General features: G+C 41.0%; 1 protein-coding gene across 2 annotated transcripts; it reads right to left on the bottom strand.

Moving 5' to 3' along the window:
- Window positions 1-2330: 2330 nt before the first annotated feature.
- On the bottom strand, window positions 2331-6510 carry LOC124022779 (transmembrane protein 198-like). Of its 2 annotated transcripts, XM_046337473.1 has the most exons (6): window positions 6357-6510; window positions 5606-5675; window positions 4735-5209; window positions 3211-3786; window positions 2926-3065; window positions 2331-2724 (listed from the first exon to the last, which is right to left on the bottom strand). In XM_046337473.1, exons 3-6 carry the CDS (start codon window positions 4922-4924, stop codon window positions 2566-2568), a joined length of 1065 nt encoding a protein of 354 aa, XP_046193429.1. In that variant the 5' UTR covers window positions 4925-5209; window positions 5606-5675; window positions 6357-6510; the 3' UTR covers window positions 2331-2565. The 2 variants fall into 2 exon arrangements, with proteins under 2 accessions (XP_046193429.1, XP_046193423.1); XM_046337467.1 differs by lacking the exon at window positions 5606-5675.
- Window positions 6511-14468: the final 7958 nt, after the last annotated feature.

Here is a 14468-nt window from a genome sequence, read left to right as displayed (position 1 = left end):
GTACAGTAAGACCTCAACCTCCAGAACCAGACACTATAGCCTAGCCAGTATATCACCTAACCCTATGAGGTGAAATATAGTAACATTTAAGGATGTGTATTTATTTTGACAACAGAAGAGTGACAAAAATGTTTTATATACTATCTCTTGTGCAAGGAATGTACAATGTACGTAATGTATCCCCCACATTGTATTTCACCCTCTTGTACACTGTGCATAAAACTGTTGGATTCTGGGTAAACTTTGAACATTGCTATACCAGATACATGATAGATCAGAAGTATGGTATCTGAGGGATGGTAGAGAATGTTTTTTTACATCAAAGTTAATGGTTATCTGTAGGAGTTAGATGGCTTTGGGAATGTTTAGAGGAGACAGGTGGAGACCTTAGAACCTAACAATTAACAATGTCACTGAGGGCAAAAAAGAAACACTCACTGTCAACTGCGTTTATTTTCAGCAAACTTAACATGTGTAAATATTTGTATGAACATAAGATTCAACAACTGAGACATAAACTGAACAAGTTCCACAGACATGTGACAAATGGAAATGGAGTAATATGTCCCTGAACAAAGGGTGGGTCAAAGTAAAAAGAGGCAGACAGTCAGTATCTGGTTTGGCCACCAGCTGCATTAAGTACAGCAGTGCACCTCCTCCTCATGGACTGCACTAGATTTGCCAGTTATTGCTGTGAAATGTCAACCCAATCTTCCACCAAGGCACCTGCAAGTTCCCGGACATTTCTGGGGGGAATGGCCCTAGCCCTCACCCTCCGATCCAACAGGTCCCAGACGTGCTCAATGGGATTGAGATCCGGGCTCTTCGCTGGCCATGGCGAAACACTGACATTCCTGTCTTGCAGGAAATCGCACAGAACGAGCAGTATGGCTGTTGGCAATGTCATGCTGGAGTGTAATGTCAGGATGAGCCTGCAGGAAGGGTACCACATGAGGGAGGAGGATGTCTTCCCTTTAACACACAGCGTTGAGATTGCCTGCAATGACAACAAGTTCAGTCCGATGATGCTGTGACACACTTCCCCAGATCATGACGGACCCTCCACCTCCAAATCGATCCCGCTCCAGAGGACAGGCCTCGGTGTAATGCTCATTCCTTCGATGATAAACGCGAATCCGACCATCACCCCTGATGAGACAAAACCGTGACTCGTCAGTGATGAGCACTTTTTGCCATACCTGTCTGGTCCTGCGACTGTGGGTTTGTGCCCATAGGCAATGTTGTTGCTGGTGATGTCTGGTGAGGACCTGACTTACAACAGGCCTACAAGCCCTCAGTCCAGCCTCTCTCAGCCTATTACGGACAGTCTGAGAACTGATGGAGGGATTGTGCGTTCCTGGTGTAACTCGGGCAGTTGTTCTTGCTCTCCTGTACCTGTCCCGCAGGGGTGATGTTCGGATGTAACGATCCTGTGCAGGTGTTGTTACACGTGTTCTGCCACTGCGAGGACAATCAGCTGTCCGACCTGTCTCCCTGTAGAGCTGTCTTAGCCGTCTCACAGTACGGACATTGCAATTTATTGTCCTGGCCACATTTGCCGTCCTCATGCCTCCTTGCAGCATGCATAAGGCATGTTCATGCAGATGAGCAGGGACCCTGAGCATCTTTCTTTTGGTGTTTTTCAGAGTCAGTAGAAATACCTCGTTAAGTGTCCTAGGTTTTCATAACTGTGACCTAACCCTAACCCTTGCCCACCATCTGTATGCTGTTAGTGTCTTAATGACCGTTCCACAGGTGTATGTTCATTAATTATTTATGGTTCATTGAACAAGCATGGGAAACAGTGTTTAAACCCTTTACAATGACGATCTGTGAAGTTATTTGGATTTTTACTCATTATCTATGAAAGCCAGGGTCCTGATAAGGAGACGTTTCTTTTTTTTGCTGAGTTTATAGCGTTTACATTGTGTCAGGATATGTTATTGTTAGGCATCAGGGATCCTCTGGGAGGAGAAGAGACACAGTCTGGTATCAATAACCATGACAGCCTTGAGTTGGGGAGGGGTGAGCACTGGGTAGAGGTGAGGTTAGATGAAGTGAGGAAGAACAGATATCACTAAGGTTCTGTCTAGCAACAGAGATGCGTTGGCTGTTCAGTTGTGGAGGAGACTCAGCCTAGGAGACAGGGTTAAATATTAGTACTTGTGTGAATTTTTTTGTTGCCTGAATTACAGCTGTAATGACCCTTTGGGAAGAATTAAACTTGGTTAAGCTTCTCTAGTGTCCGTGAGTTATTTACTCAAAATTGGAACCTAACAACTGTAACAATGGATATCTTCACAAAAATTATATTAGCAAACTGACCAAAATAAAGCAATTTGATTTATTTTAGTAATGATCAATGGTTATATTACGATTGACTGTCAGATACCTTTAGAAAGACAAAATAATAAACAAAACAACAAGGTGAATTAGTTGGCTGAATCTCTTGTCTCAAGAATCAGTCTTTTCTTTATACAGCAGTGTATGAATTGTCTGCTGGAGAGAGGTGTTGGGCATCTTAGTGGAACGGGGAGGTGATGCCTACTATTTGGTGTTCGTCCCTCAGACCCTGTAGACAAGGGAGGAGGCATTCAGGGGAACCATGAAGCCTGTCTCAAAGTCTAAGTCTATCGTGGTGTGGTTGACTGTGCTGTTGCTGATGATGCTGCTGCTAGAGGAGCCTGTACCCATCTGGCGGTCACGAAGGCTCTGGATGTAACTCTGGAAGGTAAAGTGGTAAAGAAAAAACATTATTGTTGCATTGATCCTCTGTCTATGATGATAGAAAAAAATGCAATATTTTAAAACATGACATGCAACTAATTGTCTATTAGCTACGTGCGTAACGTTTTTCAAAAAAGTGTCTGAATCAAGCTCATTCATGCCCATTAGGACATGCCCATTAGGAGTGAAGTAACTCACTGGGGCCAGGACGTCTCCAGCATAACGCTTTAGAATTGGAGGCTTGCGATGGCGGTAAGTGCCCAGCTGGGGTCGTCTCTGGGCATCTCTCTGTCTGATTCGCATCAGTTGGACCTGTCTTTGTCGTCCACTGGCAGGTACTGGAGGGCATTCAGAGTAAAATAGCATTAGACAGAAAAACAGAATTATGTTGTAACCGGTCAGTTTAACCTAAGTATCAAATGAAGTAGTAATGACAACGAGGAAGTAAGCGTTTCATATTTTTTCTGAAACTGTGCCACTCACCTTCTGTGTGTGACAGTCCTTTGGCAGTGAGCATCCATTGCACCATTACCCCCATCAGACTAAATAGAGGAAATACGCCTGTTATAACCCAGCTGTACCAGCAGAGGGGCCGAGGGGGAACCTGAGACAGGATGTCGTACGCATGGCCAGCCAGCAGAGACGTCTCTACAAAGTAGTCCACGCATGCCATCACCACAGCGGCTCCGACTGCAGCCGTGGCGAGCACAGTGAATAGTTTCTGCCACTGCAGTGTGAGAGTGGCACAAAAGGTGCTCGTGGCTAGGATTGCACCGAGAGGCACCCATAGTGGGGTAAGACTGTAAAACTGTCTGACAACCAGTAGGTTGGCAAGGGTGAGCAGAAACCCCAGCTCTAGGCCAGTAATGATGAGCCCCACAGTCTGTACCAGCATAGTTACCAGGGCACAGAGTACAGATACTCCTAGGAGGATACCTGCTTTGGTCTCCATAGTCAACTGGGTATCCAGCACAGGCTCCTTAAGGTACAACAGGCAGACTAGCGCAGAGCCAAACATGAAGCCTGACAGGAACATGACCATCTTAAAGCAGCGGTATCCTAAAGAAAGAGAGACAAGTGGAGAGATGTTAAGTAATAAGATGGAGAAGGAAACAAAATGTACTAAAGTGAACTAGGTTTATTAATCATTTTTATTTGACCCCTTTTTCTCCCCAATTTTGTGGTATCCAATTGTTTTAGTAGCTACTATCTTGTCTCATCACTACAACTCCCGTACGGGCTCGGGAGAGACGAAGGTTGAAAGTCATGCATCCTCCGATACACAACCCAACCAAGCCGCACTGCTTCTTAACACAGCGCGCATCCAACCCGGAAGCCAGCCGCACCAATGTGTCGGAGGAAACACTGTGCACCTGGCAACCTTGGATCGCACGCACTGCGACCAGCCTGCCACAGGAGTCGCTGGTGTGCGATGAGACAAGGTAAAGTGAACTAGGTTTGACTGAGTAGGGATTGTTTTTTATTAAAAATAGATGTCAGAGTTTGGTATACTGTACAGTTTACAGAATATTAGAGAGAAAGTTTACATCACATGATGCATAGTCTGCTTAAGAAAAACGAAGTGTTTCTTATATCAGACATCAACATTTAATGGATTTGGACCAGGCCAGAAAGCTGCCTGCATTATCCCAGGTGGCTGTTTTCTGACTCTCTCTCAGAGGAATGCAACAGAACCAGGTGACCCATCTACCTCTCTCCTAGCCTGGAGCTTATCCATTATAACCCTGGCTAGTCTAGGTCAAATACCTGGCCCTCCTGTTTTTACTATAAGGCTTAGGGTGAGCTGAGGAAATCACTTCAGTTAGTATGACGAGGTTAAATGTCAGCTGGGAATTAAATGTTGATGTATCTAGTGGAGCATTAGAGTGTTTTGTGAAAATACTGTAATTGAATTGCAGATATGCCTATCATGTCTTTAATGTGTAAGTCCTTGAGAGTACACATGTGGAAGTTCCAACTGTCCTCTATTACAGGTCAGGAACTTACCAAAAAAGCAGTAGATTAGGCCTAACAAAAGGCATACTGAGCAGACGATGGATGGGATGAGGTCATACTTCCTTGTGAACCCCAACTCACATGCATCCACTTCAGCCAAGCCAGAGAGGATATATTGATCAACTTCAGCCTGGCTCAGCACTGCCCCATCAGTGACCAAGAGTGAGCTGGGGTCTGCCATCTTGGAGCAGCCGTTCAACAGGTCTGGATAATTACTGTGCTTTTATTTAGCAATTAAGGCCATCTGTGTAACCATATTGTTTTCCTGGTTTAATCTCATTTGGGAGCATATGTCAACAGTCAACACCAAGCCAGTATATTGTCAGTATTCCATTAGGACAGGACTTTGCTTCATTAATTCAATGAAAGAATGTGACAAATGCTTCATGTTGTTAGAATGTAAGTGCTGAGGAAACAGGAAGCTCCTGTGAGATGTGTTTGAATCAGACCATTTCCTGCCCTGCACCTGTAACAAGAGGAGAGGAGAATCAAATACAGCCAGAGAAAATTATATGACATCTGTAATAGGCAGACTCTAAATGATCAAACTGGACTCTTCATATCTAGACTTCACATTTACATCTAAGGTAGATAATAGATTGCATGAATACGATGTATTTCAAGAAAAATCCCTCTGTACTCCATAACCCTATCCCTAGGAACCAGAAAAGGAAACTGAGATTTTATCTGGGTCACACTTTTTTTTTCTTGACCCTTTGTTAAAATAGAGGATGCAGATGAGGAAACGAGGGGTGGCTTGATGCCGACTGAGTCATTGGGCCTCTTTGTTTTGAACATATGGTAAAGATCTCCAGTCACAGAACAATGCTAAGAAAACAAACACCCCAACAGTAGGACATACCGTTCCAAAACTCCAAAAAGGCATTGTATATTTTTGAATACACAATGTCGCTTGCAGATGGGCTCAAAAGCTGGGGAAAAATATTGAAAACTATGTAACACAATTAAACAAAATCAAAAATCTGGACAAAAAAGCAATACCTTCAGCATTCAAACCATTACTTTAAATGTGCACATGTACCTTGTTGATCGCATACTTACTTCTGCACACAAGGATAAATTGGGTTGCGTTAATCAACAGAGTATACTCTATGTTATAAGCTTTTAGGCAGATCCCCAGATAATTGAATTAGAGGCCTATTAGTGGAGTCTAGTGAGGCTCATGTCCTTCTGTTCTGACATCTGCTTGTAAGTCACACAGAAAACACTATCACTTTCTATGGCACCAATCAAGTGATTTCCACTATTAGAATCTAATTAAGATATCAGGATGATAAACTTCGCATTTTTGATAGCGAATTAAAACTGGACACAGCCATTTTCCAAAAAGAGACTCCCTATATATTTATATAGTCAGACGCATGACCTCATTGTTTATTACTAAATAATTACTAAATATATGACTAAATAGTCATATACAACAGGCATTACATGAGTTGTATAGCAACTTCCACTTTGATAATTAATAGGTGGGATCACGTATTTTGATCAGACATAACAGACATATGCCTACCAGAGAGTATTTGTGATCATGAGTTTACAAATACTGTTTGCATGAATTGTTTTAAGAGTCTGAAAATAAGTAGTCTTACCGGACATGAGGCTTATCCAGAATTACAATCTGTGATGAGAAGAAATAAGACTGCTACTGATTTGTCACTTTGTATGGTATTCTAGGTGGAGGAGTTATATCTGTTCCCTCTGTCTTTGCTGTGTTGAGGACATCCTACTCATGCGTGCGTTCCTCTCATCTGTGGACACTGGACGGCTGACAGCATCAGTGCAAGAAGTGACCATCTGTCGCAAGCTTGTGCAGATTAGAGGTGAGGGAATACTGTTTTTGTCCACATGATGTCTCTCTAGTCATACAGATTTGCAACAGAGGAAAATGTAAGATTGGTTGAACCCATTGCCAGACATGTTTCGTCATGAGTCAGGCATGATGTAAGTTAACATGTTAGGGATGGAATATGGAAGTTTACGTTCTAGGAAAAGTGAGTGGTCCAGAAAAGAGATTCTGGATGTGATGAGTCAACAGCTCATCCATTAAATACACATTAAATAAACTCATGTAGTCTCATATCTCAGTGAATATTAAATATAAAAAAAATAAGATGTCAAAAATCGGACAAAGGAGCCTTGGGATTTATTCTGTAGGTTCAAGATTTTTTTACGGAATATGAATATACAGTCACATCCGAAATGTGTAACGGCGTTCTTCGTTTGTCGAGAGTCGGACCGGAATGCAGCGTAGTGGTTACTCATGTCTTTAATGAACAAAGATCGTGATACATGAAATAACTTATACAAAAACAACAAACGGAACATGAAACCTATTACAGCCTATCTGGTGAAACTACACAGAGACAGGAACAATAACCCACAAAATCCAAAGCGAAACCCAGGCTACCTAAATACGGTTCCCAATCAGAGACAACGAGAATCATCTGACTCCGATTGCGAACCGCCTCAGGCAGCCAAGCCTATACAACAACCCTACTCAGCCGTAATCCCAATAATACAAAAACCCCAATATGAAATACAACAACATAAACCCATGTCACACCCTGGCCTGACCAAATAATAAAGAAAACACAAAATACTAAGACCAAGGCGTGACAAAATGATTGTCAACCTTGAAAAAGATTAGCATAAAAGACTGTATAGAATGAATAATACAAATACGGAGCTAGGTTGTATGCTCAAATAATTATAATATTTTATAGGAATGAACATGCTCAGAGAAATATTTTGTTTAAAAATGTATATATATTGGCACCCCTTTTTTCAGTACTTAGTGCACCCTCCCATTTCGAGGATAACGGCACTTAGCCTTTTTTTCTATACTGTTTAATGAGTTTGAAGAACACATTAGGAAGGATCTCAGACCATTCCTCCATACAGAATCTTTTCAGATCCTTGATATCCTTCAGTCTGTGCTGATGGACTGCCCTCTTCAATTCAAACCACAGGTTTTAATTGGGGTTCAAGTCCTGAGACTGAATGTTGATTTTGTGGTTAATTAACCATTTCTTTGTGGATTTTTGTGTTTTACATTTACATTACATTTAAGTCATTTAGCAGACGCTCTTATCCAGAGCGACTTACAAATTGGTGCATTCACCTTATGACATCCAGTGGAACAGCCACTTTACAATAGTGCATCTAAATCTTTTAAGGGGGGGTGAGAAGGATTACTTTATCCTATCCTAGGTATTCCTTAAAGAGGTGGGGTTTCAGGTGTCTCCGGAAGGTGGTGATTGACTCCGCTGTCCTGGCGTCATGAGGGAGTTTGTTCCACCATTGGGGAGCCAGAGCAGCGAACAGTTTTGACTGGGCTGAGCGGGAACTGTACTTCCTCAGTGGTAGGGAGGCGAGCAGGCCAGAGGTGGATGAACGCAGTGCCCTTGTTTGGGTGTAGGGCCTGATCAGAGCCTGGAGGTACTGTTCCCCTCACAGCTCCGTAGGCAAGCACCATGGTCTTGTACATCACAAGGCAAGACCAACAGGCTCTAGTTTTATCATGATTATTGTCCAGTCATATGGTCAAGTGCTACAAAGAACGATCTAGTTAGGCTGCAGCTGGCCCAGAACAGAGCAGCACGCCTTGCTCTTCATGGTAATCAGAGGGCTGATATAAATACTAGGCATGCCAGTCTCTCTTGGCCGAGAGTTGAGGAAAGACTGATGGTTTCTTACAAAAACAAGAATTGACACCATGTTGGAAATTCCAAATAATTTGCATAATCAACTTACACACAGCACCGACACTAGGACTGGGGACGATCTGGCTTAAATATCATACCCCTATATTTTTCACATTTTTTTACAGTATTTAAAAAAAAAAAAGTTTTTTATTTCTTATATAAAGGATTACAACAAATGAATTCTAAGTGGGTTTTCATTAGCTTAATCCAATCTGACAGCATTAAACAACATTAAACAACACTCATTAGCTTAATCCAATCTGATTTTTGTTGTAACAGCATTAAACAACACTGACAGTAAATAACAGTAGTGCTATTGGTTAAACTTTTACTAAAAACACAGGAACACTAATAAATAACGTTGCAAAAAGAAAATAAAAACTGAATATATTCACAGTGAGACGGTTACGGTGAAGGAAAACAAGCCCGTCTACGGTCCATGGCTTCAGTACTTCGCGGTTGGGGTCATTGTCTTGCTGGAAGATCCACTTGCAGCCAAGTTTCAACCTCCTGGCAGAGGCAACCAGGTTTTAGGCTAAATTGTCCTGCATGATACTTGGTAGAGTTCATGATGCTGTTGACCTTAACAAGGGCCCCAGGACCAGTGGAAACAAAACAGCTTCATAACATCGAAGATCCGCCTCCATATTTTGCAGTAAGTATGATGTTCTTTTCTGCATATGCATCCTTCTTTCAAGGCCAAACCCATCACCCTTCTCTGTGGCCAAAGAGCTCTATTTTTGTCTCATCTAACCATAGCACCTGGTTCCAATCCAAGAGCCAATGCCGTTTAGCAAACTCCAGGCGTTTACTTTTGTTGGTTGCTCTCAATAAAGCTTTTTTATGGCAACTCTTCCAAATAGCCCATTGGTTTGGTGGCGTCTAATTGTAGATTTGGAGACTTGGTGACCCCAAGATGCGGCAAAGTTTTGTAATTCTCCATCTGTGGCTTCAATGCCATTTGTTAAACTGAGATAAACAAAAAAAGTTGAATGATAATACAATTTATAGCTGGGTGAATGATAATACAGATTAAAATAATCATTAGGTGTCAAAATGATTGGCACCCCTATCTTTTTGAGTAATAATAAACTATTAAATTAAATATTTCTCTCTGAGCAACTGAATGAGTATAAAATAATATATATATTTTTTAAATGTAGCATACAATATAGCTCGGTATTTATATTATTTATTTTATACAATATTTTTTGCTCATCTTTATCAAGGGTGTCAATAATTTGGATGTGACCGTACCAGTGGCAACCCCTCCCATTTGAAGATAGATAAAGCTAAAGTTATGATTCTAGACACTTCTTAAAGAGATGGAATCTTGATGCTCCTTAAAGAGAACAAAATAATTTAATTCCAAAACGCTAAAAATAGCGTTTTGTAATTAACTGTTGGGTTGTTTTTTTTAATGGGCAAGACAAAATATTGAAGTGCCTTTGGATGGGGTATGGTAGTAGGTGCCAGGCGCACCGGTTTGAGTGTCAAGAACTGCAACGTTGGTGGGTTTTTCACGCTCAACAGTTTCCCGTGTGTATCAAGAATGGTCCGCCACCCAAAGGACATCCAGCCAACTTGACACAATTGGGGGAAGCATTGCAGTTAACATGGGCCAGCATCCCTGTAGAACGCTTTCTACACCTTGTAGAGTCCATGCCCTGACAAATTGAGGCTGTTCTGAGGGGAAAAGGGGGGTGCAACTCAATATTAGGAACGTGTTCCAAATGTTTTGTTCAACTCAACAGATAAATAATTAGTACTACTAGGTTTTACACAGTCAAATATAACAAATAACTACATTTTTTATAAATAAATGTACAAATGATTCATTTGTGACATCAATATTTAAATAAATAATAATAATGCTATACAGTAATATGAGATCTGTATGTAAAACATTTACATTTGACATTTTAGTAATTTAGCAGATGCTCTTATCCAGAGCGACTTATAGTAAGGGCATTCATAAGATAGCTAGGTGAGACAACCACATATCACAGTCAGATATACAGTATACGAACAATCCATTCCAGCTAAACAATGGATATTTAACATTTTGCAAAATATATTAATCTATATTTTTAGAACAATCATATTTTACACACCATAAGCAATCATTTCTGATGGAAAAAAAGCAAATATGAAATTGGTAGACATAGCGTTTTGGAAATAAACTCTTTAAATCAAATCAAATTTATTTATATAGCCCTTCATACATCAGCTGATATCTCAAAGTGCTGTACAGAAACCCAGCCTAAAACCCCAAACAGCAAGCAATGCAGGTGTAGAAGCACGGTGGCTAGGAAAAACTCCCTAGAAAGGCCAAAACCTAGGAAGAAACCTTAGAGAGGAACCAGGCTATGTGGGGTGGCCAGTCCTCTTCTGGCTGTGCCGGGTGGAGATTATAACAGAACATGGACAAGATGTTCAAATGTTCATAAATGGCCAGCATGGTCAAATAATAATAAGGCATAACAGTTGAAACTGGAGCAGCAGCACGGCCAGGTGGACTGGGGACAGCAAGGAGTCATCATGTCAGGTAGTCCTGAGGCATGGTCCTAGGGCTCAGGTCCTCCGAGAGAGAGAAAGAGAGAATTAGAGAGAGCACACTTAAATTCACACAGGACACCGAATAGGACAGGAGAAGTACTCCAGATATAACAAACTGAACCTAGCCCCCCGACACAAACTACTGCAGCATAAATACTGGAGGCTGAGACAGGAGGGGTTTAAGGCCACCTGTTTAAGGCCACCATGACATTTATAAGACTCATATATATCCCTCAAAAGTAATGCCAGGATAAGAATATTGGGTTTAAAAGACAACAAATGGAAGTCTCCTCAGAGGGTTGACACTGTAGAGATGAATTTGACTGGATAATTCAAACCTGCTCTCAAAGGGGGAATCTCTGACTGTCCTTTTTGCACCCCTTGATATATAGTGGGTATTTATTTATTCTTTTGATTTAACTAGGCAAGTCAGTTAAGAACAAATTCTTATTTTCAATGACGTGGGTTAACTGCCTGTTCAGGGGCAGAACGACAGATTTGTACCTTGTCAGCTCAGGGATTTGAACTTGCAACCTTTGGGTTACTAGTCCAACGCTCTAACCACTAGGCTGGTATGTTTTACTACTCATTACAAATCACATATAGTGAGACCCCAACATGGAGGTATATGAGGGTTGTGGAGTATAAAGAAAACTAAGGCTGACACCACATTTTATTACGTTACAGCCTTCTTCTTAATTGGATTAAATAAATACAAAATCCTCAGCAATCTATACACAATACCCCATAATGACAAAGCGAAAACAGGTTCTTACATGTTTGCAAATTTATAAAAAACAGAAATACCTTATTTACATAAGTATTCAGACCCTTTGTTATGAGACTCGAAATTGAGCTCAGGTACATCCTGTTTCCATTGATCATCCTTGACAAGTATCTACAACTTGATTGGAGTCCACCTGTGGTATATTCAATTGATTGGACATGATTTGGAAAGGCACACACCTGTCCCACAGTTCACAGTGCATGTCCGAGAAAATAACAAGCAATGAGGTCGAAGGAATTGTTCGTGGAGCACCGAGACAGGATTGTGTCGAGGCACAGATCTGGGGAAGGGCACCAAAGCAGCATTGAAGGTCCCTAGGAACACAGTGGCCTCCATCATTCTTAAATGGAAGAAGTTTGAAACCACCAAGACTCTTCCTAGAGCTGGCCGCCCGGCTAAACTGAGCAATCGGGGGAGAAGGGCCTTGGTCATGGAGGTGAACCAAGAACCCGATGCTCAAATCTCCAAGAGGTTTCTAACTGAATGCAGTTTAATGAAGAGTCACCAGACTCACCACAGCTGAAGATGTTCATTTAAAAAACAAATTAACTGCCTTAATCCATATTGCACAGGGAAGAGGTGTCATAACCTCAGTAGAGAGTTATGAACAGGTGCCAAATTGCAGGATTGGATTTATGATAAAGATAGATTTGGATACATTATGCACTCTCTTTTATTGCTCAGTATTATAACTGAGTGCACAGTTTCTGCTTGTGTGGAATTACTCAGATCGGAGATCATGCCTATTTAACAAGGTGTAAAAATACTTTTTTTGCATGTTGAGATGACATCACCCTCTTGGCCTCTTCAAGCAGTTATACATAAGCAGATGTCCAAAATATTGAAAAGTACATTTAAATAGACACTTGGTATCCTTTGTAACACTGTTGGACTATGGATTTTATTAGTTGTCCCAATTGACTTTTTCTGCCACCTAGCCATGTCAAATATGACCACACCACACGTAGCAAAAGATTTTCCTCAACAGAGAAAAATAAGCAGAATATATTTTATACCTACGGGCACTGTTGCTCACTGACATATCAAACTGCAAGTTTAATTCTCAAGACCTTTCTACGTGGGATTCTTTATGGCACTGCTGATTGGAAAGAAGAGTGTATTGATTGAATGACCATTTCACCTCCATAAATGGAAGGTATTTTTCACTTCAATGGTCTAGTGGTACACCGTCCAGCCGAGGAACGGTGGCATCGACTCTATGAATATAAAATGGCTGTAGCATGGGCAAAGTCAATAAATAACAAATTCAGTCTGATGTTTCAGATGACTCATCTAGCCAAAGTTTGGGAAACTGATATAGAAATAGATTTAGTTGTATACACTCTAGGAGCAGAATTTTCACTATTTTTAAGACGGAACCTGCAGAGTGAAATCCCTAGAAGTACAGTACGCAGAAGATTTGAGGTGACAATTTTTATGGGCCGAACAGTTTTCATATAATACAGATTCTACAGTTTTCTTGTGAATATACTGTATGTCAAAGAGAGTATCGTAACTTGTTGACTATACTCTACCTTTGGGAAATCCATGAGAAAATCCATTGAGTTCCACTTGTTGCATCACTCGCAGTTTCAATAATGGCAAAGAAACAATGAGTGCTTTTCAATAAAGGCATTGTTTTTTTTCATGAGAATGAATTGAAGACAATAGAATGTTCAGTCCATAGGCCTGATCTAGAAAATAAATCAAATCAAATATTGTTGGTCACATACATATATTTAGCAGATGTTATTGTGGGTTTAACAAAATGCTTGTGTACCTAAATCCAACAGTACAGTAGTATCTAACAATTCACAACAATACACAAATCTAAAAGTAAAAGAATGGAATTAAGAAACACATAAATATTAGGCCAAGCAATGTCAGAGTGCTATTGACTAAAATACAGTGGAATAGAATACAGTATATACATATGAGATTTGTAAAGCAGAATGTAAACAATATTAAAGTGACGTGTCCCATTTATTAAAGTGACCAGTGATTCCATGTTTATGTATATAAGGCAGCAGCCTCTAAGGTGCAGGGTTGAGTAAGCAGGTGATAGCCGGCTAGTGATGGCTATTTAACAGTCTGATAGCCTTGAGATAGAAGCTGTTTTTCAGTCTCTCGGTCCCAGCTTTGATGCACCTGTAGTGACCTTGCCTTCTGGATGATAGCTGGGTGAACAGGCCGTGCCTCGGGTGGTTGATGTCCTTGATGTTCTTTTTGGGCTTCCTGTGACATCGGGTGCTGTAGGTTTCCTGGAGGGCAGGCAGTGTGCCCCCAGTGATGCGTTGGGCAGACCGCACCACACCGATATCTGGAGAGCCCTGCGGTTGTGGGCAGTGCATTTGCTGTACCAGACGGTGATACAGCCTGACAGGATGCTCTCAATTGTGCATCTATAAAAGTTTGTGAGGGTCTTTTAAAAAATTTTTTTATTATTTTTTATTTAAACTTTATTTAACCAGGTAGGCTAGTTGAGAACAAATTCTCATTTGCAACTGCGACCTGGCCAAGATAAAGCATAGCAGTGTGAACAGACAACACAGAGTTACACATGGAGTAAACAATTAACAAGTCAATAACACAGTAGAAAAAAGGGGAGTCTATATACATTGTGTGCAAAAGGCATGAGGATGTAGGCGAAT

Source organism: Oncorhynchus gorbuscha, linkage group LG03 (genome assembly GCF_021184085.1).
Source record: "Oncorhynchus gorbuscha isolate QuinsamMale2020 ecotype Even-year linkage group LG03, OgorEven_v1.0, whole genome shotgun sequence".
Classification (NCBI taxonomy): Eukaryota; Metazoa; Chordata; class Actinopteri; order Salmoniformes; family Salmonidae; genus Oncorhynchus; species Oncorhynchus gorbuscha.
Note: the sequence above shows the minus strand (reverse complement) of the source record. Positions and strands in the feature narration are given on the sequence as shown.

Excerpts from the sequence above, each read along its gene's own strand:
- LOC124022779 (XM_046337473.1), bottom strand. The coding sequence starts at position 4,924 with ATGGCAGACCCCAGCTCACTCTTGGTCACTGATGGGGCAGTGCTGAGC. Across the intron at positions 3,066-3,210 it reads AGGACTGTCACACACAGAAG|TACCTGCCAGTGGACGACAA; the intron begins GTGAGTGGCACA and ends AATGCCCTCCAG. Across the intron at positions 2,725-2,925 it reads CTGGAGACGTCCTGGCCCCA|AGTTACATCCAGAGCCTTCG; the intron begins GTGAGTTACTTC and ends TTTACCTTCCAG.